Below are 19,875 nucleotides of genomic sequence, written 5' to 3'. Positions count from 1 at the left end.
ATTGTAAATAAATACACAGAAAATTTGGTATCCAAAGTTTAGAACAAGTCAGGAAAACATAATTAAAGCACAAAACCCTGTATCAGCTTTAAAAAAGTTTCCTTGTGAAAGATCTGTCTTCAACATCTCTGCTGTGATCAGAGTCAACTTCTCCAGGTGCTTTTTCAATACAATCAACTATAATAATCCTGTTTTATATTTCAGAGGAATACTATACAAACACCACAGAAACCCTGTGTATTATTATGGGACTCACTTTAACTTTGCATCCATTTGTTGTAAAGTGTGTTCATTTCTCACCCACTAGATGGTGATGATGTGCATCTTTTGGAGACCTCAACTCAACTGTGTTAGTGTTGCCATGATTTCTTTGTATTTAATAAAAATGTTGCCAAATTTGGCAGTAATTTATTGATGTCATATAACGATGATGTTACATATAACTAATCCGCACAGACATTGAAGCTGTGTTATGCTCCATGCTGTATGTGTGTGCCTAAACATACTGTCAATGAAAAGACCTGCAGCTGTCAAACCGAGCTTCACTCTGTAAACTAACAACTATGTGTGGCATAATACTAGGTAGTCAGACCTGCTCCTCCACACTCAGAGCACTGCTTTGTTTTGATCACCTGCACTGCAATTGTAAAACACTTCAACTGGAAATATTCTTTCACTTTCCTAAAACTGCAACTGAAGTGAAAGAAGGGTTTAGGCAACTTAAGGCAAATACAGTAAAGCTTCCAGTACACAGAGGGAGGCCAGATGTACTCTCTGTCTCTAACATTTGATCATCAGGCGATTCTGATTTTTTTTGTTGTATTTGAAAGTTGTTTATAGGTTTCATTAAAGGACAGGTTCACAATTTTTCAAGTCTGTCTTAAAACAACAGTCCATATGAATAGTAAAAAGGGTTTCCCTCACTGTAATCATTCCTCCTGTTCATACTGGCTATTAAAAGATCCCTTTCAAATGCACTTTCAGTGTAAGTGATGGGGGCCAAAATCCATGTTTTTTCAAAAATGTATTTTAAAGTTTATCTGAAGTTTATATGAAGCTTCAGCAGTCTGAGTTAATCATATCAAGGGGATATCTGCCCCTGCTTCTTCATGTTTCCTCAGATGGTCTTTCCCTGTTGAGCTGGATGTACAAAAAGAGGGACTTTGACACTGAAAAGACTTTAATGTTGAACAATATCTGCTTGATTTGACTCATTTGGACAGCTGAAACTTCACATTAGCTTCAGATAAACTTTTAAATACGTTTTTGCACAGAAGGAGGCTTATGGATCTTTTTGGCCCCCATAGTACCAGTCAAAAGTTTGGCCACACATTTTCATTCATGAGAATGGGAAATTGTGTCCAAACTTTTGACTGGTTCTGTATATTCTAAATGCACTAGGAAGGGATCTTTTAATGGTCAGTATGAACAGGAGGAATGATTATGACAAGAAAAAAAATGTGTCACTATTCATTTGGGGACCTGACTAATGTTTCAAGACAGACTTAAAATATTGCCTCCTGTCAGCTACACCTTGTGTGTGGTGTATCACATCTATCAGAACTTGATGGACCAGGGGTCCCTTCAGTATTTTGTTTCTACATTTTTTTGTGTATTAGAAGTTGTGTCTTAGATAGAACAAACTTAAGTGTGCCTTAAAAACACTTGCATTTATAAAACGTGCACAATATATGTCAAATAGTAATATGTAAAATGATATTGCTGCAGAAAGTCATGGCATAAGCAGCCTGAGCCTCCACTCAGCCGGTGCTATAAATCGAGCGCACCCCGCAGGCGTGACTCACTGCACTGTGTACATTTACACTTCCTGCCTTGTAAACATAAGCTGTGTTTACGTACTTAAAAGAGGAAAATACAGTGAAATAGTCTCGAACACGTTTATCCTCAAAGGTAGGCATTTCTTCTGTGTTTTTATTCAATATGACGCTCTATTAGCAGAAGCAGCGATATTTTATACACCGGAAAACCTCAATAATACAACTGCTACAGTAGTGCTGCGTCACATTTGTCTCAAATTTTAGTGAAATATTGTAATAGCATAAAAAACACGGCTAAGAAGAAGGTTAGTGATGCGCAGATAAATTCAGCTGGTTTCTGTTTCCGTTTCGGTCTGTTACGTCATAGTGAGATACATTTCTACATACGCACCTTAAAAACGAATAAAGTTGAAAAAAAATGAAGCCACAGACTGAAAAGTGGTGAAATTATTATTTTTTATTTATTTATTCATACAGTATGTGATTACAGTAAATAGATGACGTCGCAGTTACGTCATGGCTTTTTGTTTTTATCTGAATGGATTAGCAAAATAATTTAACATATAATAATATATCATCAATAGCATATTGTGAAAATATTTATAATAAGAAAGAGGAAATCCATATTTGTTGTTATTATAATTGTTGGTCAATGTCTATGAAGTATAGTAATGTCATTATTGATCACTGCAGCATTAAGTCTTCATATGTCCTTGATAATTGTTGCACAGGTGCAAAGATGAACAGCTGTGGTCTGCTAACTGCCAAGAAGGAACCAGGTACAGAGCTGTTAGAAAACACCAACACAGAAATATATGATTTCCAACAAAACCTTTTTTTTGTACTCATGTAAGCTTCAAATGTTGGCTGTAAAGGCTTTCAGATACATAATGGTTTCCTGCACAAACTGAAGCATTTTAACTATCAGCTTGGTTAACAAGAAAGTACAATTGTAGTGTGGCTAAAAATGTAACAATTCAGTACAGAAAACGACCTTAATTACAATCAGTCACACAGTGTTTGTGTTGTTTCTCTCTGTTTCTCATCAGTTCCTCTGAAGAGCATTGAAGTGGAGCTGGAGGTGAGGGACCATGTGGCTACAGTGGTCTCCACTCTGCTCTACGAGAACAAGGAGGACAAACCACTGGAGGCTGTTTTTGTCTTCCCTCTGCCTGGAGATGCTGCTGTCTGTCATTTCAGTGCTAAGATTGGACAAACACAGATTGTAGCTGAGGTGAAGGAGAAACAGAAGGTGAGCTGGACAGTAAAGACATACTCACTATAATGAATCTGAAAAGACAGTAAACACACCAACCATTACTCACATGTGTCATCTGCAGGCTCATGAGGAGTATGATGATGCATTGAGCTCCGGTCAGCAGGCCTTCCTATTGGAAGAGAGTGATCAGAGCCCAGATATATTCTCTCTGAGTGTGGGCAGTCTGCCTCCAGGAGAGAGTGCCTCCATCAGACTGGAGTACGTCACTGAGCTGGCTGTGCAGGCTGATGACGGGCTGAGGTTTTGTCTGCCTGCTGTGCTCAACCCTCGCTACCAACCTAAGGGTAGGAAAACACTTTCTACTTAGTGCACATCACACCTGACACAAAGAGTCTTACTTCGACAGTGATGCACGTGGTGCCAAGTGCACCCACATACAATAGGGGAAGCCACAAACCCACTGTGCAATACACCGATGGAACACATCATCTCAAAACTCGGCAAAAAGCGGCTTAAAACTACGTCTTATAACCTCTACCAATTGTGCTGATTTCAGCCTCAAAACTCATAACACCTACAGGAGACTGTAGAGTTTTCTTGTAAACAAATAAATGTTAACATCCAGTGTTTCTTACTAAAACGCACTGTGTGTATCCTTAACAAATATGTTTGTTAATTTACTTCGTCATTAAACATTTGCAAAGGCAATATGTTGAATATTTTAAATCACAGATCCATGATTTAAAATATTCTGCATAATCGTTTACTGTGTTCTTCACTGCCTTTGCAAGTGCATTGAAATGCTTATTTGCTGTTAGCGCCACCCACAGTCAATCTAGAAAATAGCATGAAACAATCAACAAGAATATGTATTGTTTCGCTGCGACCTCCCACATGTTTCCTTCTATGTGTGCATGATACAAATAAAATGTTGTAAAAACATTGCTTCATAGCACCACAAGTGGTCAAAAACCCCACAGCCTTTGACACAAACATTTTTTGCAATTATTTTTCAAATTTTAAAGGGTTAGAGTTAAACAAAGAAAGATATTCCTTGATGTTTCCTTTAGACTGAGCCAGCTTAGCTGTTTCCCTCTATTTCAAGTGTTTATGCTAAGCTAACCTAACCAGCTGCATATTGACCGTACAGACATGAAGTTCTCATCTAACTCTCGGTATAAGACAGTGAATAATTTCAAAAAATATCAAACTATTCCTTTAAAGTCACCACACAAACACTTGCATCTCCTGTATTTACATCCTGTGGAAACAGAAAATGTGACAACATGGTTTAATAAACAGCATGACTAAGTATTGGAGCCACTCACTCACCTTCACCAGTTAGGAAACAGTTAGCGCTGCATAATCAGAAGTCCCATTTGAAGCTGAAATTTCAAGAACACCACCACAAGCATTCTGACCTGTGTTGATATCTATCACAGAGTGAGGACAGCAAAATGAATTATAATGCTTCTAAGCACACGACAAAGACAAGTAACTTTTCTTTAGAATAAAAAGAATAAAGACACAGATTTCTGGCACAAACACCTCTTCTGAATGAGGATATAGTGAGGAAGAAAGAGTACCTGTGATATATGTGGTTGATGTGACAGATATCTGTCAGTGGGAAAATTGAGTTATTTGGACCTAGAGGCAGCAGCAAACTCAGTTTGACGAAGTATCGACGCTGAAAGAAACTGGGTCACCTTACCGCAGGTTAAAAACATACTAACCTCACCTGCAGCTGGCTTCCAGTAAGCACAGCGGTTTACCAGAGTGGTTTTCAATCAGTTTTACTTTTCCAACCAAACACATAGGTGGTGTTACATGCATTGGACAATGTCTATGTTTACATTTACATTGAAACATTTAAATGAGACAAGTGAATGAGATGAGTTACGTGAAGGTCAAAGGCCAAAGTTTCAATAAAGGAAGTTCAATTTAACCTGGCAGATTTAGAAAAAATAACTAATCATACTTGACATCACACTTGTTAAACAGCATTAAACTGTGTTCAGACTGACAGCATGATTGTTCTCACTGGCGGCCAAGTGTGGGAGGTGTTTCGTTTTTCTGTGTTACTACCATGACAAGGTAGTGTTGTGTCAATGGAGTGGATGCAAGAGACTGAAATGAGCTTTTCCCTTGCTAGGTGGCTAACACTAGTCCCTATAGAGAGGGTGAGGAGCTCAGACATCTGGAAAGACCTCAGTTTGAATTCACTGTTTGAGTTAGTTCAGGCATGCGATTAGGATACCTCACTTGCGCACTTGCAATTGGGAGGAAACCCTTGTGTAGACAGAGTATGCTGGACCATATAACCCATCTAGAAATGCCTCAGGACCCTTCAAGAGGAACTGAAGATCACATGGTGCTTGGGCTTCTTTGCTTAACTTTCCACCATGTCGCTGTGTTTCGAGAACAGTAGGTTGCTGATAAGCAGCAGAAAATTGATGAGCATTCCTTCAGAGTATCTAGTAGTTTTTTTAGTAGTATATTTTTACTTAAAGCAGAATATTTAGGTTGAGGATTTGTTTCCCCTATTTTCCTGATCATCCAGAACCTCAGCTGGACTGAAGGTTTTCAGCTACATAAGTGGTTTTAATGTCTTTGATTACAACATTTTAAACCTGTTTCATGTTGTTCACAGGTAGTGAAGGTGGCAGCGTCCAGGTGACATCTGTTCCAGCCTCTCTGGTGCCCTACAGTCTGTCTTTCTCTGCCCGGGTGTTTTATCCTCGTCCAATCTCTAAAGTAGAGTCCAACTGCTCCCTGGACCCTCTCCAGTACCTCAACACAGAGCAAACTCAGGCCACGGTATGTAGAGTGCTAACGTGTCTGCTGTGTGTGATTGTTCCTCATTACTGAGAACAAGACATCAGTCTATTTATATTTATGAGTGTGTTTTGTGAACTGCAGGTCAAGTTGGCTGCAGGACACAAGTTCGACAGGGATGTTGAACTGTTGATTTATTACAAAGACGCCCACCAGCCCACTGCTGTGGTGGAGGCAGGACAGGTCTCTGCCAAGCCTGGTGAGTGACAATTAGAGAAGTTGTTACTCTGTAAATAAAAAGTTAATTATCCTCATCCTCAAACTGATGAGTTACATGTGTTGTAATAAATGATAAAAAGCAGATTTCTGGTCATTTTTGTGTCTCTTTCCTGTGTTTCAGGCACTCTGATGGCTGATCCAGTGGTGATGTTGAGCCTGTACCCTGAGTTCCCCCAGGCTGTGATGTCTTCAGTCGTGTCATGTGGAGAGTTTGTGTTCTTGATCGATCGATCTGGAAGTATGGATTGTTGTATGGATAACCGCAACCAGCAAGAGACTCGCATTGGCAGTGCCAGGGTATTCATTATGTGTCAACTCTGTCATAAAATCATTCATAGTGTTCCTCTCACAAAGTGGCCTTCACTCCATTTTCTCTCTTCCTCCAAGGATACTCTACTGCTCCTGCTGAAGAGTTTACCAATGGGCTGCTACTTCAACATCTACAGTTTCGGATCCAATTATCAACACATCTTCCCGTAAATCACTGCCTCATTTGACTCAGTCCACAAAAATGTGTTTCTGCCTTAGATATCACTGTTTGCACATGTGCGTTTCTATAGCCTCTTTATCATGTAGGTCCTGGTAATTACTTGGATAACCTTTTAGGCACCGCTAGTGATTTTCACACACTACTACGACATGCAGCTACATTCAGGAACATTTCCGTCTTTCACCTTTTCACACATGCCAGGCAATGCTGGAATAGATGGGGCAAGGGACAGTCCAGCAGATGGTAGTAATGCTTATGGATGCCAACCACCATAATACCCAACATGGGGCAAGGCCAGACATACGTGTATGCAGCAAAATATGTCTCCCATTATTTTCAGGAACATGGCAGGTGAGGAGCTGTTTTTTTCTGGTGACAATGTTCTTGTAATGTATTTAATATTCAACAAGTTTGCATGACAAATTACCTGCGAAGGCATTGGCAAAGCAACTTTAAATAAGTCGTGGATTCAAATACGTCATTGGCAGAGTCTTGTGATTGGTTTGTTTGTTCCACGTGAAAGCATCTTTCGTTAGACAGACGTAACCCTTTAAGTCCTTGTACCTGCAATGTTACTGCTTTTATTCACAACACAGCCATACCAGCATTTTCCCTGAAATGTTACTAGGTCTTGAGGTGGGAAATTGGTGGTACAGATTTTCCAGAATGTCAATCCCTGCTCCCATTCACACATGACCCCATGCAGGAAAAGTTCCTGAACATTTCAGGGATAGACTGCATGTGTGAAAGTCAGTCAGTGCTGTCAGCTGTCTTTGATTTTGGGTGATTCAGCAAAACCCAAATTATGTTTAATTTCAATTTTTTTTCCCAACAGAGCCCTAAGTCGCTAGCCAGACTCTTCTCTTCTGTAGTTCCCCAGTGGTGGAACGAGTTACCAAACTCCATTCGATCTACAGATTCCCTCTCTAATCTTTAAGAAAAAGCCAAAGACCCAGCTCTTTCACAAATACCTCCACACTTGATGGACTGAAAAAAAAATTATTTCCACTTATTATCCACTTCTGTGCACTTTATTCCTCTATGCACTGCCTATTGGCACCTACATCCTATCGGACCTGAACTTAGCTTCATGGTCCTTCTCACCTTGTTCTCTCCTGAATAGATCCTTGCTTGTGTTGTATTAACTCTTATGTGTACGTCGCTTTGGATAAGTGTCCTCCAAATGAAATTGTAACATTGTAACGTTTCAAAATCAATTATTCCTACAAATATGGTCATGGCATTAACAGTACAGTTAAGACATGAGGAAGTTTAGGGAAAGATTGCAGTTATGCTATAAAAAAGACGTGATATGATTTTCAAATTGAGTCGTCGAAGTTGGTAGCGCTACACAACCATCTTACCTCCCCCATTTGTGTGTTTCTGATGGCAGTAAGAGTGTGGAGTACAGTGAGAAGACTATAGAAGAGGCTCTGAAGAAAGTTGAGGAGATGGACGCTGATCTGGGAGGAACAGAGATCCTGGAGCCCCTCAAACATATTTACAGCCAGCCCTGCGTTCCCAGTCAACCAAGACAAGTAACACACACACACACACACACACACACACACACACATACATTATGCAAAAACTTAATGGTCATTTTTGTTACACTTACACAACTATGACCCTCTGATAGTTTGGTGGTTTTTTTTCTGATCTTCATCAGCAATTTGCTTTTCTTGTCTCCTTGGTATTTATGTTTCTAGCCCAGCAACAACGTAATGTATCAATTAAAACAATAAGGATTTAATGAATTAAATGGTCTTAATCCAGGCAGAAACTTCACCAGTGAGACTAAATAGAGGTTGAACCGAAGAAGCATTTTACGGCCTTCCATTGGTTGATTCTGCTGCCAATCAAACGTGCCTGCACTCCTCTTTTTTTTTCCTGTGTGCCCTCGTTCGTCTCTCTTGTTCAGAGCCCTGAAGCCCCACCCCTCTGTGATGTGACAGTGATTATATCAATCAGCCCCCGCTGCCTTCAGACACAGAGCAAAGTTTATTAATGTTAAACATGTTACATGTCCAAATTGCACCCAAAGAGCATCTGTCTCCACAGTAAATCAACTGTTGAGTGTTTGATGGTTGTTTATTTGTTCTTTAGAACATAACTGCTGTGAAACAATCAGAAAATAATTATATAATGTATTTCTGTCATTCAAAGGATTTCTCTCTCTCAGAGAAAGCTTTCCACCGCTGTCTCTCCTGTCTCGCCGTCTCTCTCTCTCTCTTTTTCTCTTTTGTTTTTTAAGTTGAGTTGGGAAACCCATGACAAAGCCTAACATTTAAAGTTATTTAATGAAGAGAGATGGCAGGGTTGCACAGCTCTGCTCATGACATGTAGTAGCAGAGCCCCAAAGCCCTGCCCCACAGCTGCAGAGCAGAGCGACTTGCTGTTTGCTTGTTTATTCCAAGTTTATTAATATTAAACGTGTCACATATCCAATTTGGACCAAATTTCGACAGTGCACTCCCTTGTATCCCCAGCAATACACCTGCCAAGTGTGAAGCAGATTGGATGAACGATTCTCAAGATATACAAAGGACAAACATACATACAGACAGACAGAGATTCCTTGCTTTATATAGAGAGATAAAGAGATAATGCTAAAAAAAATGTAAACAGACAATTAATTTAACATGCTCCTACTAGTACCCATTCATCCATCCATTTTCCATCGCTTCTCTGGGTCTCAGTGGCCTGGATCATGTGCTTGGAAACAAGTCTTGCACTGTAACCCAAATGTTTTCCTGTTTACTGTGCTTGTGCCATCAAAATAAAGCCCTTACAATGTCCCAATCACCTCTTTCATCAATCAAGTCTTTAATTAGTAATATCTGCCACTCAGTCTGATTCGTGTTTTAAATTTAATTTTTGTTTACTTATTCCCACATAATACAGCATACAGTGCATATTTAACCATCAGTAAGTCTAAATTGTTAAGTCTACATTGAAGTGAGTAAGTTGGGACATGTGACAGCTGAATAGCTCTGCATTAAGAGATTAAATTTACATCACAGCTCTTCCCTGTGTGTAGTCTGGTGTAGTTTGTACAGTTTCCTGATGATGTCGGTGGACAGAAATGTTAGTGTGGATCTGTTGTGGCAAGAAGGTTTGGACAGGATTTGGAAAGCTACAAATGTGATACATCTGGAAAATGTTGCTGAATCAGATGCAACAGTTTGTTTTCAGCTGTGTTCATTTCACTCACTGACGCTTGCTGACATTTTATATTAAAACTGCTGCTTGTTTCTGTTATTTACTCGCTGAAAACTCACTGGTTCCAGTGTTTTAATGGAGCACATGAAGTGTTTGACTGCTGGTGTAGTCAGAGCAAACAAGTAAAGAATAGGAAATAAATGAGGGATAACATATCCTGTACAATCTATAAACAATTGCTTGATTGATCAACTCAATAGTTCCTACTTTTCTGTCCTTTCCAAGTACAAATCAGTTTATTAGAGGCTCATACATAACACATCTTTGTTGTTTCATATACATCACGGTTATATCTACTTGTGTTAACAGCAACCTGACACTGCTCTCAATATTTTGTGGATGACTCATAGCACATGTTACATGTTTCATAGTGTGATGATATTTAACTAACAGTGATATGTAAACTCTCCGTCCCAGCTGTTTGTCTTTACTGACGGCGAGGTGGGGAACACCAAAGAAGTTATAAATCTGGTGAGGGACAACTCAGGCTCCCACAGGTGAAAGCACAATAACACAAAATACAAAAATACAACAATCACCTACACAATTCCCAGAATATGTTCAATGTCTGAATTCTGTGTGTTAAAAACAAAACTACTTCATTGCAGGTGTTTCTCTTTTGGGATCGGGGAAGGAGCCAGCTCTGCTCTTATCAATGGGTTGGCCAAGGAGGGAGGAGGTCACGCTCAGTTCATCACAGGAACTGACAGGATGCAACCAAAAGTAAGACATGACCATTTATTATTTAAAAAATTGTATCTAGACAAAAGACATAATTAAAAATAAATAATGAATAAACATTTTTTATTCATCAGGTGATGCAGTCGCTGCGATTTGCTCTGCAGCCAGCTGTAGTGGACATCTCAGTCACATGGGATTTACCAAAGGCAGTGTCTGTCACTGTCCTCTCTCCACCCATCACAGCAATTTTCCAGGGTCAAAGGTCGCTGATTTATGTCCAGCTCACTGGACAGGTAGGAGCAGCACCATGTCATAGAGAAATACCTCTCTGGTCTGATTTTTCAGCTTTGAAAAATGTAAATAACAGTGTTATAGTGCCAAAAAAGTTAAGTTTTAAGTGATTGAAGTTTTCATCAGGTATGTAATTAAGATAAGAAGATTGGTTTCTATCACTGTAATGCTCTCTTAGAGTCCAGAGACAGCAGAGGGCTGTGTGACGGTGAAGTACAGCCTGACAGGTCATCCATCCCAGAACCAGCTCCGCTTCAGTCTCAAACCTGCAAAGGACACTGGGTAAAACAGGGTTTGTTCATACAGCATAGGCTTTTATGTGAAATATGGTATTTACTGCAGTACAACGTAACTAAAATAAAGTGACATAGTACAGTAAAATAACATAAATATTTACACTTATAAATACAGTAAGAACTCAAAATACCAATGAATATTCAGTTGTAGCCTTCTATTGAGATAAATTTATAAGTACATTTACATTTATATTTAACTGTGAGAGACACACACACATACACAGACTCGGTGTGTGTGTGTGTGTGTGTGTGTGTGTGTGTGTGTGTGTGTGTTACCTCTGCCAACATGTCGTTGGGTATTAAGAAAAAAAAATCTGAGAGGTCACTGGGAAACAGTAGTGGATTTTTGTAGCATTAATGATGTTTTTTTTACTTTGCATCTAATTTCCATTATTGAAAAGTTGTTAAATATCCGGACTGGACATAGATCACTGTTTTGCATTCATACAAATAAAAAGTTAACTCCTCTGTCTTGTCTGCAGACTAACAGTCCACAGGTTGGGTGCTCGGACTCTGATTCGCTCCCTTGAGATGGATATTGAGAATGAAGTAGAGCAAGATGAAGGAGTGAAGCAGAAGGTGGTGGAGCTCAGTGTCCAATCAGGAGTGAGCAGCTCCTTCACCGCCTTCATTGCTGTCAATAAAGATGACAGCGAGGCGATTCAAGGGCCTCTGTTGCGAAGAAATGTTCCAGCACCCAGTGAGTGTTTCCAAGAACATTACTTATTCCCAGCTCAGTATGGCAAACCTTATGTGTGATGCACCTGGATAGTATGGCTAAAAACACACCTTGATATTTTTGAGCACTGGTTTATTTAATCAGATGAAATCTACATTTTCTATGGTAAAACTATGCATGAAGAATCATAATGTTTTTGTTAAGAATATCAACAAGACTAAGAGTCTACCAGCCATGCAAGCTGAGGCTGATGGATACGATTAGTTTTACAGGTATTTGGTCATAAATAAACATATAATACAAACTGAAAATTAGACCTGATGATAGCACTAGATATTTAATGTCCATGTATTGTGGGAATGAGGGAACAATTCTACAAATATTTGAGAGGAAAACAACAAAAACTTCACAGAGGCACTGCATGGTCTGATCAATGACTTGTGCATTGATTTCAAGTCTTAACCATTTCTAATCCAATGGCATTTATTAAATGCTGCATTGTCTAAATAATTGTTCTGATTAGGAAAATCAATGTGTAAAGATATTCTAGATAAATCACACACACATACAGTATGTCTATGTTTACAGTATAATGTCTATTATTACATATATTGCCACACTGCTGGGATTGAGCCATGGTTTTAAAAATGCATTTGCATGTGTGGCTGGGGACCTTTCTTGCATTTCTCTCTCTCTCATTTCCTGTCTCTACTTGTGCTGTCTAATAAAAGCATAAAATGCTCCAAAAAGAAATTTAAAAAAGCATAAGCATGACATTGGCCTGGTTGGGTCTTGTGCTTATTCAATATGATGTAATACACTTATTTGCATTCTTGCCAAAAGCTCGATTAAAAGATCAATACGACTCTTCATTCAACAGAGTAGCATATAACCCCTGTAAAACCATAATTTGCTGTTTTTACTCTTGAATTTTTGTATAGATGAAAAAAATTAAATACAGTGTGTTAATTAGTGAATTTTTGAAGATCAGTAGGCAAATTTTGTTACTTGCAGACACAGCCAGGCTAGCGGTTTCCAGTCTAAAGCTAAACTAACTGGCTGCTTACTGTAGCCGCATTCTGAAAAAACAGATATAAGAATAAAACTGATCTTCTCATATAACTAGCTTCTAGAAAGCAAGTAAGCACATTTCCCAAAATGTCAAATTATTCCTTTGAGTACAAGTCTCAGCAATTAAGTCAAGTCTCAGCAAGCAGTGGTGCTCACAAATGGATCTGCATTGAATTTGTGAAAAACTGTAAGTTTTATATGAAGGAATTTATTGGTTTATTGTTTGATATTTATGCCCTAGCTAATGACCTTCATTTAATATCCTACTCTCTTTTTATCTTAGGGATGATGTTTGCCTCCTACTGTACGATGTCATGTGCTTCTTCAGACATTTGTGAGTAAAAAGTTGAAAGCGCTTTGAACACACACCAGTGTATTTCTACATCCACTGAACACAAAATACAACGAGGGCACTTGTTGCTTTATGTTCGGCCATTCGACTAGTCTGTGCTACTGTAATATCTATGGAAGCCCATTTTTGCCATTTGCAAAAAAGAAACTAAGTTTTGTTTGCATTATTAATTTTTTTTCTCATTATTATGACTCAGTATCTCATAAATGTGAGATAAAAAATCCTAAGTATACAATAGCATCTCATAATTTTGACTTAGCATTTATTGACACTATTGATTTGAAGCCTAATGCTTGTTAGCATTAAGGTCCTGAAGCTTATAGCACTTGAAAACTAATCACAGCTGACAAAAGCTGGGCTGAAGCTTTGAAATCTTTTTCTACTGAAACACAATTCAGAGTTAGCCCTGACAGATGAATTAGCATTTGCAGACAACAGATTTTCCTGAATAGAGATTGTTTTGCAACCATTTCTGTCAGTATTGTATGGATTCCATTTTTACTTATTATTGACAGCTGTTTGCAAGCCAAATTGCCCCTCGGGGACATTAAAGCTTTCCTCTACGCTACTCTACTCCACTAGTCCTATGCTGTTAAAGAAAACTGCAACACTAGTTCTGTTTGTACGAAAAAGTCTTGAACATTTCTTCCAAGCACTCCACTACAAATAGAAGAAATCTGGATCTTCTCTCACAGTATTTTTGTATGCATTCGGAAGTGCGACTACCCCACACCATTGTGGCAGCAGCATTGACATTCAATACAATGACCATCAGCGTACAATGTGGTGTCTACATGTATATATCTATGCTAAAAAACTAATGACATTCCCAAGGTGCAGTGCTTTATACATACAATAGTAATAGTTGAGTGGGTTTTGAGGGGGTCTATTCCAGAAATAGTTATTAATTAAGTAACTCATATTTGGGGTGCTGTTGAGTACAATTGTGAGTTGTGTTGCAGGGTGCACAGGTGACACAAACCAGGGTCAGATACAGAACAGCTCAGGGCAACAAAATCCAGCATTAGTTCAGTGCACTGCACCATTTATTGCACAATAACATTAAAGACACTGATCATTTCAATTAGTTTTAAATATTTTTAGTATATTTTTGCTATTGTAACAGTGCATTTCTTTTTGAGAAAACAGATTATGGTGATGATAGTTGTGAAGCAGAGGCATATTGTCTGGAAGAGTGCCGTGACGAAGGTGACGAAGGTGATGAAAGTAACAAAAGTGAGAAAGGTATCTGTTTTTTTTTTTCAGTGGTGCACAAACTTTATAGACTAGACAAAATGTTCAGATGTTTTAGTGTAAACAGAACCCTCCAGAATTTATCAGCAGGCTCTGTAAAAATAAGCTTCAGTAAAGATTTAAAAACATCTCATTTCGATTAGATTTGACTACTTTCCTGCGGACATTGATCTCTAAAACTGCTTTTGCTCATCATCATCAAGGGTCTATTATCTCTGGAGGGCACAGACATTTATTTTGTCTGTGCTACTGTTTAAATACATGAACAATAATATCTCAAAATCTCTACAAAACTGTCACATATAGCTGTCAGTCCACAGATCTCCTGTGTCAAACAGGATGAATAACTCAACTCCACTTTTCTCAACTTGACAACATGTGAGAAAGACATTATGCTTTTATACACAGTAGTTACTACAACTAAGCTGCATTACTTAAACTTATATTCTACCCAAAATATTTTATCTTGAGAATTATCCTTTGCATAAATGCTTAAATGATGCACATATAAGAGTTAGGCGTGTGCTGGTGGTTACACACAAAACTGTTTTCTCCAAAACACAATGTTGCTAAGTCCACAATGATGCATGTAATCTGGTCCAAGTAATGCATGTAAGAATTGTCTTTTATATCAAAGGCTATATTTGTTACAGCCATCTGAATTAAAAAACTTAAATTAAGAAAAAACCCCTTGATGTGAATATTAAGTGCTTTAAATTTAACCATCTACATTCTGAATCACCTTTTTCACCTTGTGATAAAATCTAGACTGGAGCTGGATCACTGTATTGCTGCTTATAGCAACAATCTTAAGTGTATTTGTACAATTCAGTTATGTATTTTACCAGTCAAGCCAGCATGATATTTTATTCAATGCACAAATTGGAAAAGTAGAAACCAAACACAAATATGTCTTAACTTTGATGACCCTCTACTTTTCCTCTTGTGCCACCAGCAGGTCAAAGTTTTCCAGTCAAACATTTCAACATCTACTAGATGGATTGTCACAAAATGTATTTATTATTCCCAAAAAATGAATTCTTCTAACTTTGGCGATCCCATAACTCCTCTAGCACAACTATAAGGTTGACATTTTTATTTTTTATCAAAATATTGTAGCAATTATTGGATGGATTCCCAAGAACAGATGTTCATGGTCCCCAGAGGATGAATTGTAATGACTGATTTTGTTTTCAGCTCTAAGTTTTCAGTTTCTTGTTGTCCTCAGACTCCATTGATGATGAAGTTGAAGTCGCCATGCCCAAGCAGCCTCGCAGAGACCCTTTGCTGCAGTTGGTGTCCCTCCAGAAGGCGTCTGGTTGCTGGTTGCTTGAACCAGCTCTGGCTGCTGCACTGGGAAAGACCAGTGAGGAGGTGGAAAACCCCAAACCTTCAGCGGTGAGTCATTGTCAAAAATAAGAGAAGAAAATAATGAGGGAACTTATTCTAAAACAGATTTAATGAATCACTTTATAAAAAATGTTACATACACCATGAAATAAAACTTAAAAAGAGAGACCAAAACAAAAATCAGGGCTATACAGTATGTATAATAATAAAAAGACATGCTGAGATATATTGTTCCATAAAAACAATCAATAGAAATTAGTCCAGAAGAAATACAACCAGATTGAGAGATTGTGTATGGTGCCCTCTTGTGGTGTTTTTAAACCACCTGTTAATGAAAGGTGTTGACCATATCTGAGAGTAAATCACATGTACTGTACATATTTGAGTGTGCTCTTATTTTATTTAGTATATAATATTGTTACCGCTGTTGTCAGAACTGTGCAGTCACATTTTCCTTTGAAATGCTTTGCTGTCTTTGTTTTCCTTGATTTTGTTTCTTTCTGTTGTCTTTTATTCTTTCATTTGCTGATAAAGGTGAACAAGGAAGTGTGGGCCACTATTCTGGCTCTGATCTGGCTTCATGGTTTCAAGTCAGATGTTCAGGATGAATGGGAGCTTCTGGCTATGAAGGCTGCATCATGGCTCTGTGCTCAGAAAGGTAATCACCATAATAATAAGTGCTGGTCTGATGTTTTTAACTGTGTGTACTGGTTATAATCAGCTGCTACATTCAGTTTAATTATGGCTTGTTCTGTGTTTGTTTTTTTTCAGCACCATGTGTGACAGAGTGTGTGGAAGCTGGAAATGCACTGCTGGGTTGCAAGGTGCAGAAAGATTCACTGGGGATTTGAGGTTTTTGTTAAACTGGCTTTTCCTTCCAGACTGGTACATAGGAGCAGATTTACTCCATCCTGCATTTACTTCATCAACATTGAATGTTACTACTTTGCACTTTCTACCTGTATGATATCTTGTGCCTTAGTATATTTGCACTGTGCTTCATCCATCCAGGATCAGCCATGTAACAAGACATTAGTGTTTTTCTGTCTCAGTGCTTTAATGTTGCTTTGTATTATTACTAAAACAAACCAGACCTTTCAGCATAAAGTTGTGGCCTCACTGTTGCCTAAGAAGTTAAAAAGTTCAAGTTATTTTTATTACATACAACTACTTTGTGCTTTCTTTTTGCATTTATACATATGTTTGATCCACAGTGCCAACAAGAACAAGTGGTAGTGATTTGTTATCTTTAGCCTTTAGGGTCACTAATGTTTCGTAAAGCTGTTATTTTTTTATTACTTACAAGGTCATGAATTATCAATTCACACTCAATTCAGTGAGCTTGTTTTGGAGTCTTACTGCCACCCAGTGTTGAAAAATCACTTAATGCAACTTGAAGTTATTGTGAGTTACACTCACACCAAACACTGTGGTCTTAAAGGGTGAATATGAAAAGACAAAGGTGACTGCTGAACATATGAAGAAAAAGCAGCTGTGAGGCATGGGGGAGCACCTAAATCCCCAACACTCAAAAATGTGTCTCACTTATTTCTTCATTACTTCATTGGGGTGTTTGAACTTCACTGTGCAGAATGATGTGCAGATTTTGACACCTGAAGGCTGTTTTCACTGTAGAGGAAGGTTTCTCTGTGCCTAACAACATGATTTTGTGACATTACAGCTGGTTTGTAAACTAATCATGGTCCAGTATGCAAACTGTGAAACCCCCCAGCACACAAATACTTAGAATGAACCATTCAGTGAGGTAGGAGTCGTCTTGTGTGCAGCAGTTTAACTTCTGAAATAATATAAATATTTGTTTATTCATAGATTCTGGATGTTTCAATGAGGACGAAGAAGTAGGCTATGTGTAATTTCAGAATTTATAAGGTGTGCTATTTTGTGGAAAAACCTAAGACAAAAATGATTTGGAATATGAGTAGCGAGTACAAACCCCACCCATCTGATGCCGCTGTAGTTAAATCGAGAGTACCCCCATAGGCGTGATAGATTTGGCAGTGAGGGTCTATGAACAGCTGAGTATTAAACTGTTCCTGTTTTATCGTCCTGCAAACTCTTCTCTCACATAACATCCAGCGTTACAGGAGGAAACTAGGTTAAAACTATCCCGGGCTGATAATCATTTCTCTTCAGAGGTACGCATGTTTTTGTTTATCTGTTAAGTTGTCCAAGATGACGCAGAACACACTGTGACGTTGATTTTATGTGAGCAAGACAGATATTTATTATTTACAGTAAACGTTTGCTAAAACCATTTACAGTGGAGTTCGACCTCCAGGAAGGTTCAGTTCTATCATATTTAAGGGGAGCAGTAATGTTATACCTATCTATCTATTTATCTATCTATCTATCTATCTATCTATCTATCTATCTATCTATCTATCTATCTACAGTATATGCAGCTAAATCAGTTGTGTTATTGTGTTACTTATCAGTCAGCTGTCAGTATTTGAAGAGTGGTGGAAGAGAGCCTAAAAGTAGCAATAATACTACAATGTAAAATTATTCCAGTATCAAAAGTGAAAGTACTCGTCGCCCCCTCTGACCAGTCACGTGCACATATATCTTAAAGGGGGCTTGAATACCTGCCCGTTTGGCTTCCCGAGAGAGAAAGTTCCTCTTTTCTGGGGTGTTTTTAAAAAATATATATATATTCCTGCTACATCCAGAGTGACATAATATACTCAGAATCTCATCTTGTTTCTGAGTGTAGCTGACAGAGGATTTATATCAGTATATGTTAGGGTTAAAAGTTTACCTCGAGGTAAAGTGGCTGTTGCTGACGGAACTCACGGGGACTTCACGAGGTGATTATTGTCATCGCACATCTCATGCAAAGCTGGTATGGATACTGTCACGTAACACGTCTCACCAAGTTTTTTACGTTAGTTATAAAGTTGTAAAAAAGATTAGCATCCTTATCCTCCATAAACTACAAGATAATGATACACTCAACAAGTACAACGACGTTTTCCTCCATAAACAGCCAATGAGGTGCGTTCAGTGTTAGCTAAGTTAATCAGAGTTTCTAGTGTCAAATTGTTTCTGCATTAACTATAGTCAGCAGTGATGTTGTCATTGTGTTTGTGTTATTAATGTCAGGCATGAAAGTAACACCTAATGCACGATTATGTGTACTGTAAGCATACATTTTTGGAGGGAGGGAAGGGATGAAGGAATATTAACTGTTAAAATCTTTTATAAACCAGTGTCTAATATACCTTATCTAAAGAATTGTGGCTTACATGCATGGTGTCTTCCAAGCCTCAGTATTATGATATGATATGTGAACTATATGAAACTGGTTGTTGGCACATAGTAATAGTATCTTAGCCATACAATATCAGCATCCTCCTATTGTCCATTATTACTGAAGCAGTTATGCCTTCTATGTAGAAGTGGTAATAGATGAATATGGAAGTGAGAGAGGCAGCCATGCAGCCAGAGGAAGTACATCTTTGTCAGCAATATTGTGAGGAGAATTTACAGGAATACACTTCATTTCTTTGCATGTATCATTAATTAAATGTCATGTAGCTGTGTTTGAACCAACCTCAGTCATGGGTTTGTTTTAAACACATACATTATACATATACATATCCATTTAACAGTGTTGCAAAATTAGTCATTACAGGCATATATTTATTTAATTATCTGCAAAAATTGCCTTTTATGAATGTGGCCCCCTGCCCTCTAACATCCTCTACATGTCCCTGACTGTGACAGATATATTAAATCAGCCAGGTAGAGGACAACAAAAAAAAACAACAAAGTTCTGCCAAAGTTTGATGCATTTTTCAGACTTATCTCTAAACTTTTCTTTTTGTGAAATATTGGAAAGCTTTACCTCATTGAGCCTCAAACAATGATTTATTTGGTGGAACTGTTAACAAGTCAAACATCTGCAACATGACAAGGAACTATAGACACAGGGGTTACCAGGCAAAAGGTTTGGGAATTTTAATCTTTCACAATGTCTTGTATTTTATAAGCTTATATATTATTTAATGTAAACTTTGAATGTAAAAAGTAAATACAGCTGTCAAATAAATGTAGTTGAGTAGAAAGTACAATATTTTCCTCTGAATTGTGGTGGAGAAGAAGTACAAAATAGCAA

The 19,875-nt window shown here is 38.1% G+C and overlaps 2 protein-coding genes and 1 long non-coding RNA gene across 8 annotated transcripts in view; 2 read left to right on the top strand and 1 right to left on the bottom strand.

The window, feature by feature from the left end:
• Positions 1-2,274: 2,274 nt before the first annotated feature.
• Positions 2,275-16,856, top strand: LOC137185802 (von Willebrand factor A domain-containing protein 5A-like). Of its 2 annotated transcripts, none has more exons than XM_067594185.1 (18): positions 2,275-2,557; positions 2,828-3,030; positions 3,119-3,341; positions 5,648-5,814; positions 5,917-6,031; positions 6,173-6,348; positions 6,439-6,527; positions 7,935-8,079; positions 10,181-10,260; positions 10,372-10,486; positions 10,579-10,800; positions 10,914-11,017; positions 11,514-11,731; positions 13,065-13,115; positions 14,283-14,369; positions 15,616-15,785; positions 16,272-16,395; positions 16,509-16,856. In XM_067594185.1, the coding sequence occupies exons 1-18, from the start codon at positions 2,431-2,433 to the stop codon at positions 16,586-16,588; spliced, it is 2,496 nt and encodes an 831-aa protein (XP_067450286.1). In that variant the 5' UTR covers positions 2,275-2,430; the 3' UTR covers positions 16,589-16,856. The 2 variants fall into 2 exon arrangements, with proteins under 2 accessions (XP_067450286.1, XP_067450287.1); XM_067594186.1 differs by having other exon boundaries at positions 2,278-2,557; positions 10,579-10,737; positions 14,283-14,384.
• LOC137185806 (uncharacterized) lies at positions 15,385-18,751 on the bottom strand. The gene is made up of 2 exons (XR_010928917.1): positions 18,517-18,751; positions 15,385-15,777 (listed from the first exon to the last, which is right to left on the bottom strand). It is a non-coding gene; the product is annotated as an uncharacterized lncRNA (long non-coding RNA).
• Positions 16,991-19,875, top strand: part of LOC137185803 (von Willebrand factor A domain-containing protein 5A-like) — a 16,306-nt gene continuing 13,421 nt past the window's right edge. For 3 of the 5 annotated variants that reach the window (XM_067594192.1, XM_067594191.1, XM_067594188.1), the window contains exon 1: positions 16,991-17,893. Coding sequence is in view for 1 of the 5 variants with exons in the window: in XM_067594187.1 (XP_067450288.1) it covers positions 18,496-18,565 (70 nt within the window). In the remaining 4 variants the exon portion in view is untranslated. Of the gene's footprint in view, positions 17,894-18,155; positions 18,566-19,875 lie in introns of those variants that run through there. The other 2 variants (XM_067594187.1, XM_067594190.1) reach the window with 2 other exon arrangements.

This window comes from Thunnus thynnus, chromosome 7 (genome assembly GCF_963924715.1).
Source record: "Thunnus thynnus chromosome 7, fThuThy2.1, whole genome shotgun sequence".
NCBI lineage: Eukaryota > Metazoa > Chordata > Actinopteri > Scombriformes > Scombridae > Thunnus > Thunnus thynnus.
Note: the sequence above shows the minus strand (reverse complement) of the source record. Positions and strands in the feature narration are given on the sequence as shown.

Coding starts and splice junctions, on each gene's coding strand:
- LOC137185802 (XM_067594185.1), top strand. CDS start 2,431: ATGTCTATGAAGTATAGTAATGTCATTATTGATCACTGCAGCATTAAG. Junction 14,370..15,615: donor AGGTGATGAAAGTAACAAAA/GTGAGAAAGGTA, acceptor TGTTGTCCTCAG/ACTCCATTGATGATGAAGTT. Junction 15,786..16,271: donor AAAACCCCAAACCTTCAGCG/GTGAGTCATTGT, acceptor TTGCTGATAAAG/GTGAACAAGGAAGTGTGGGC.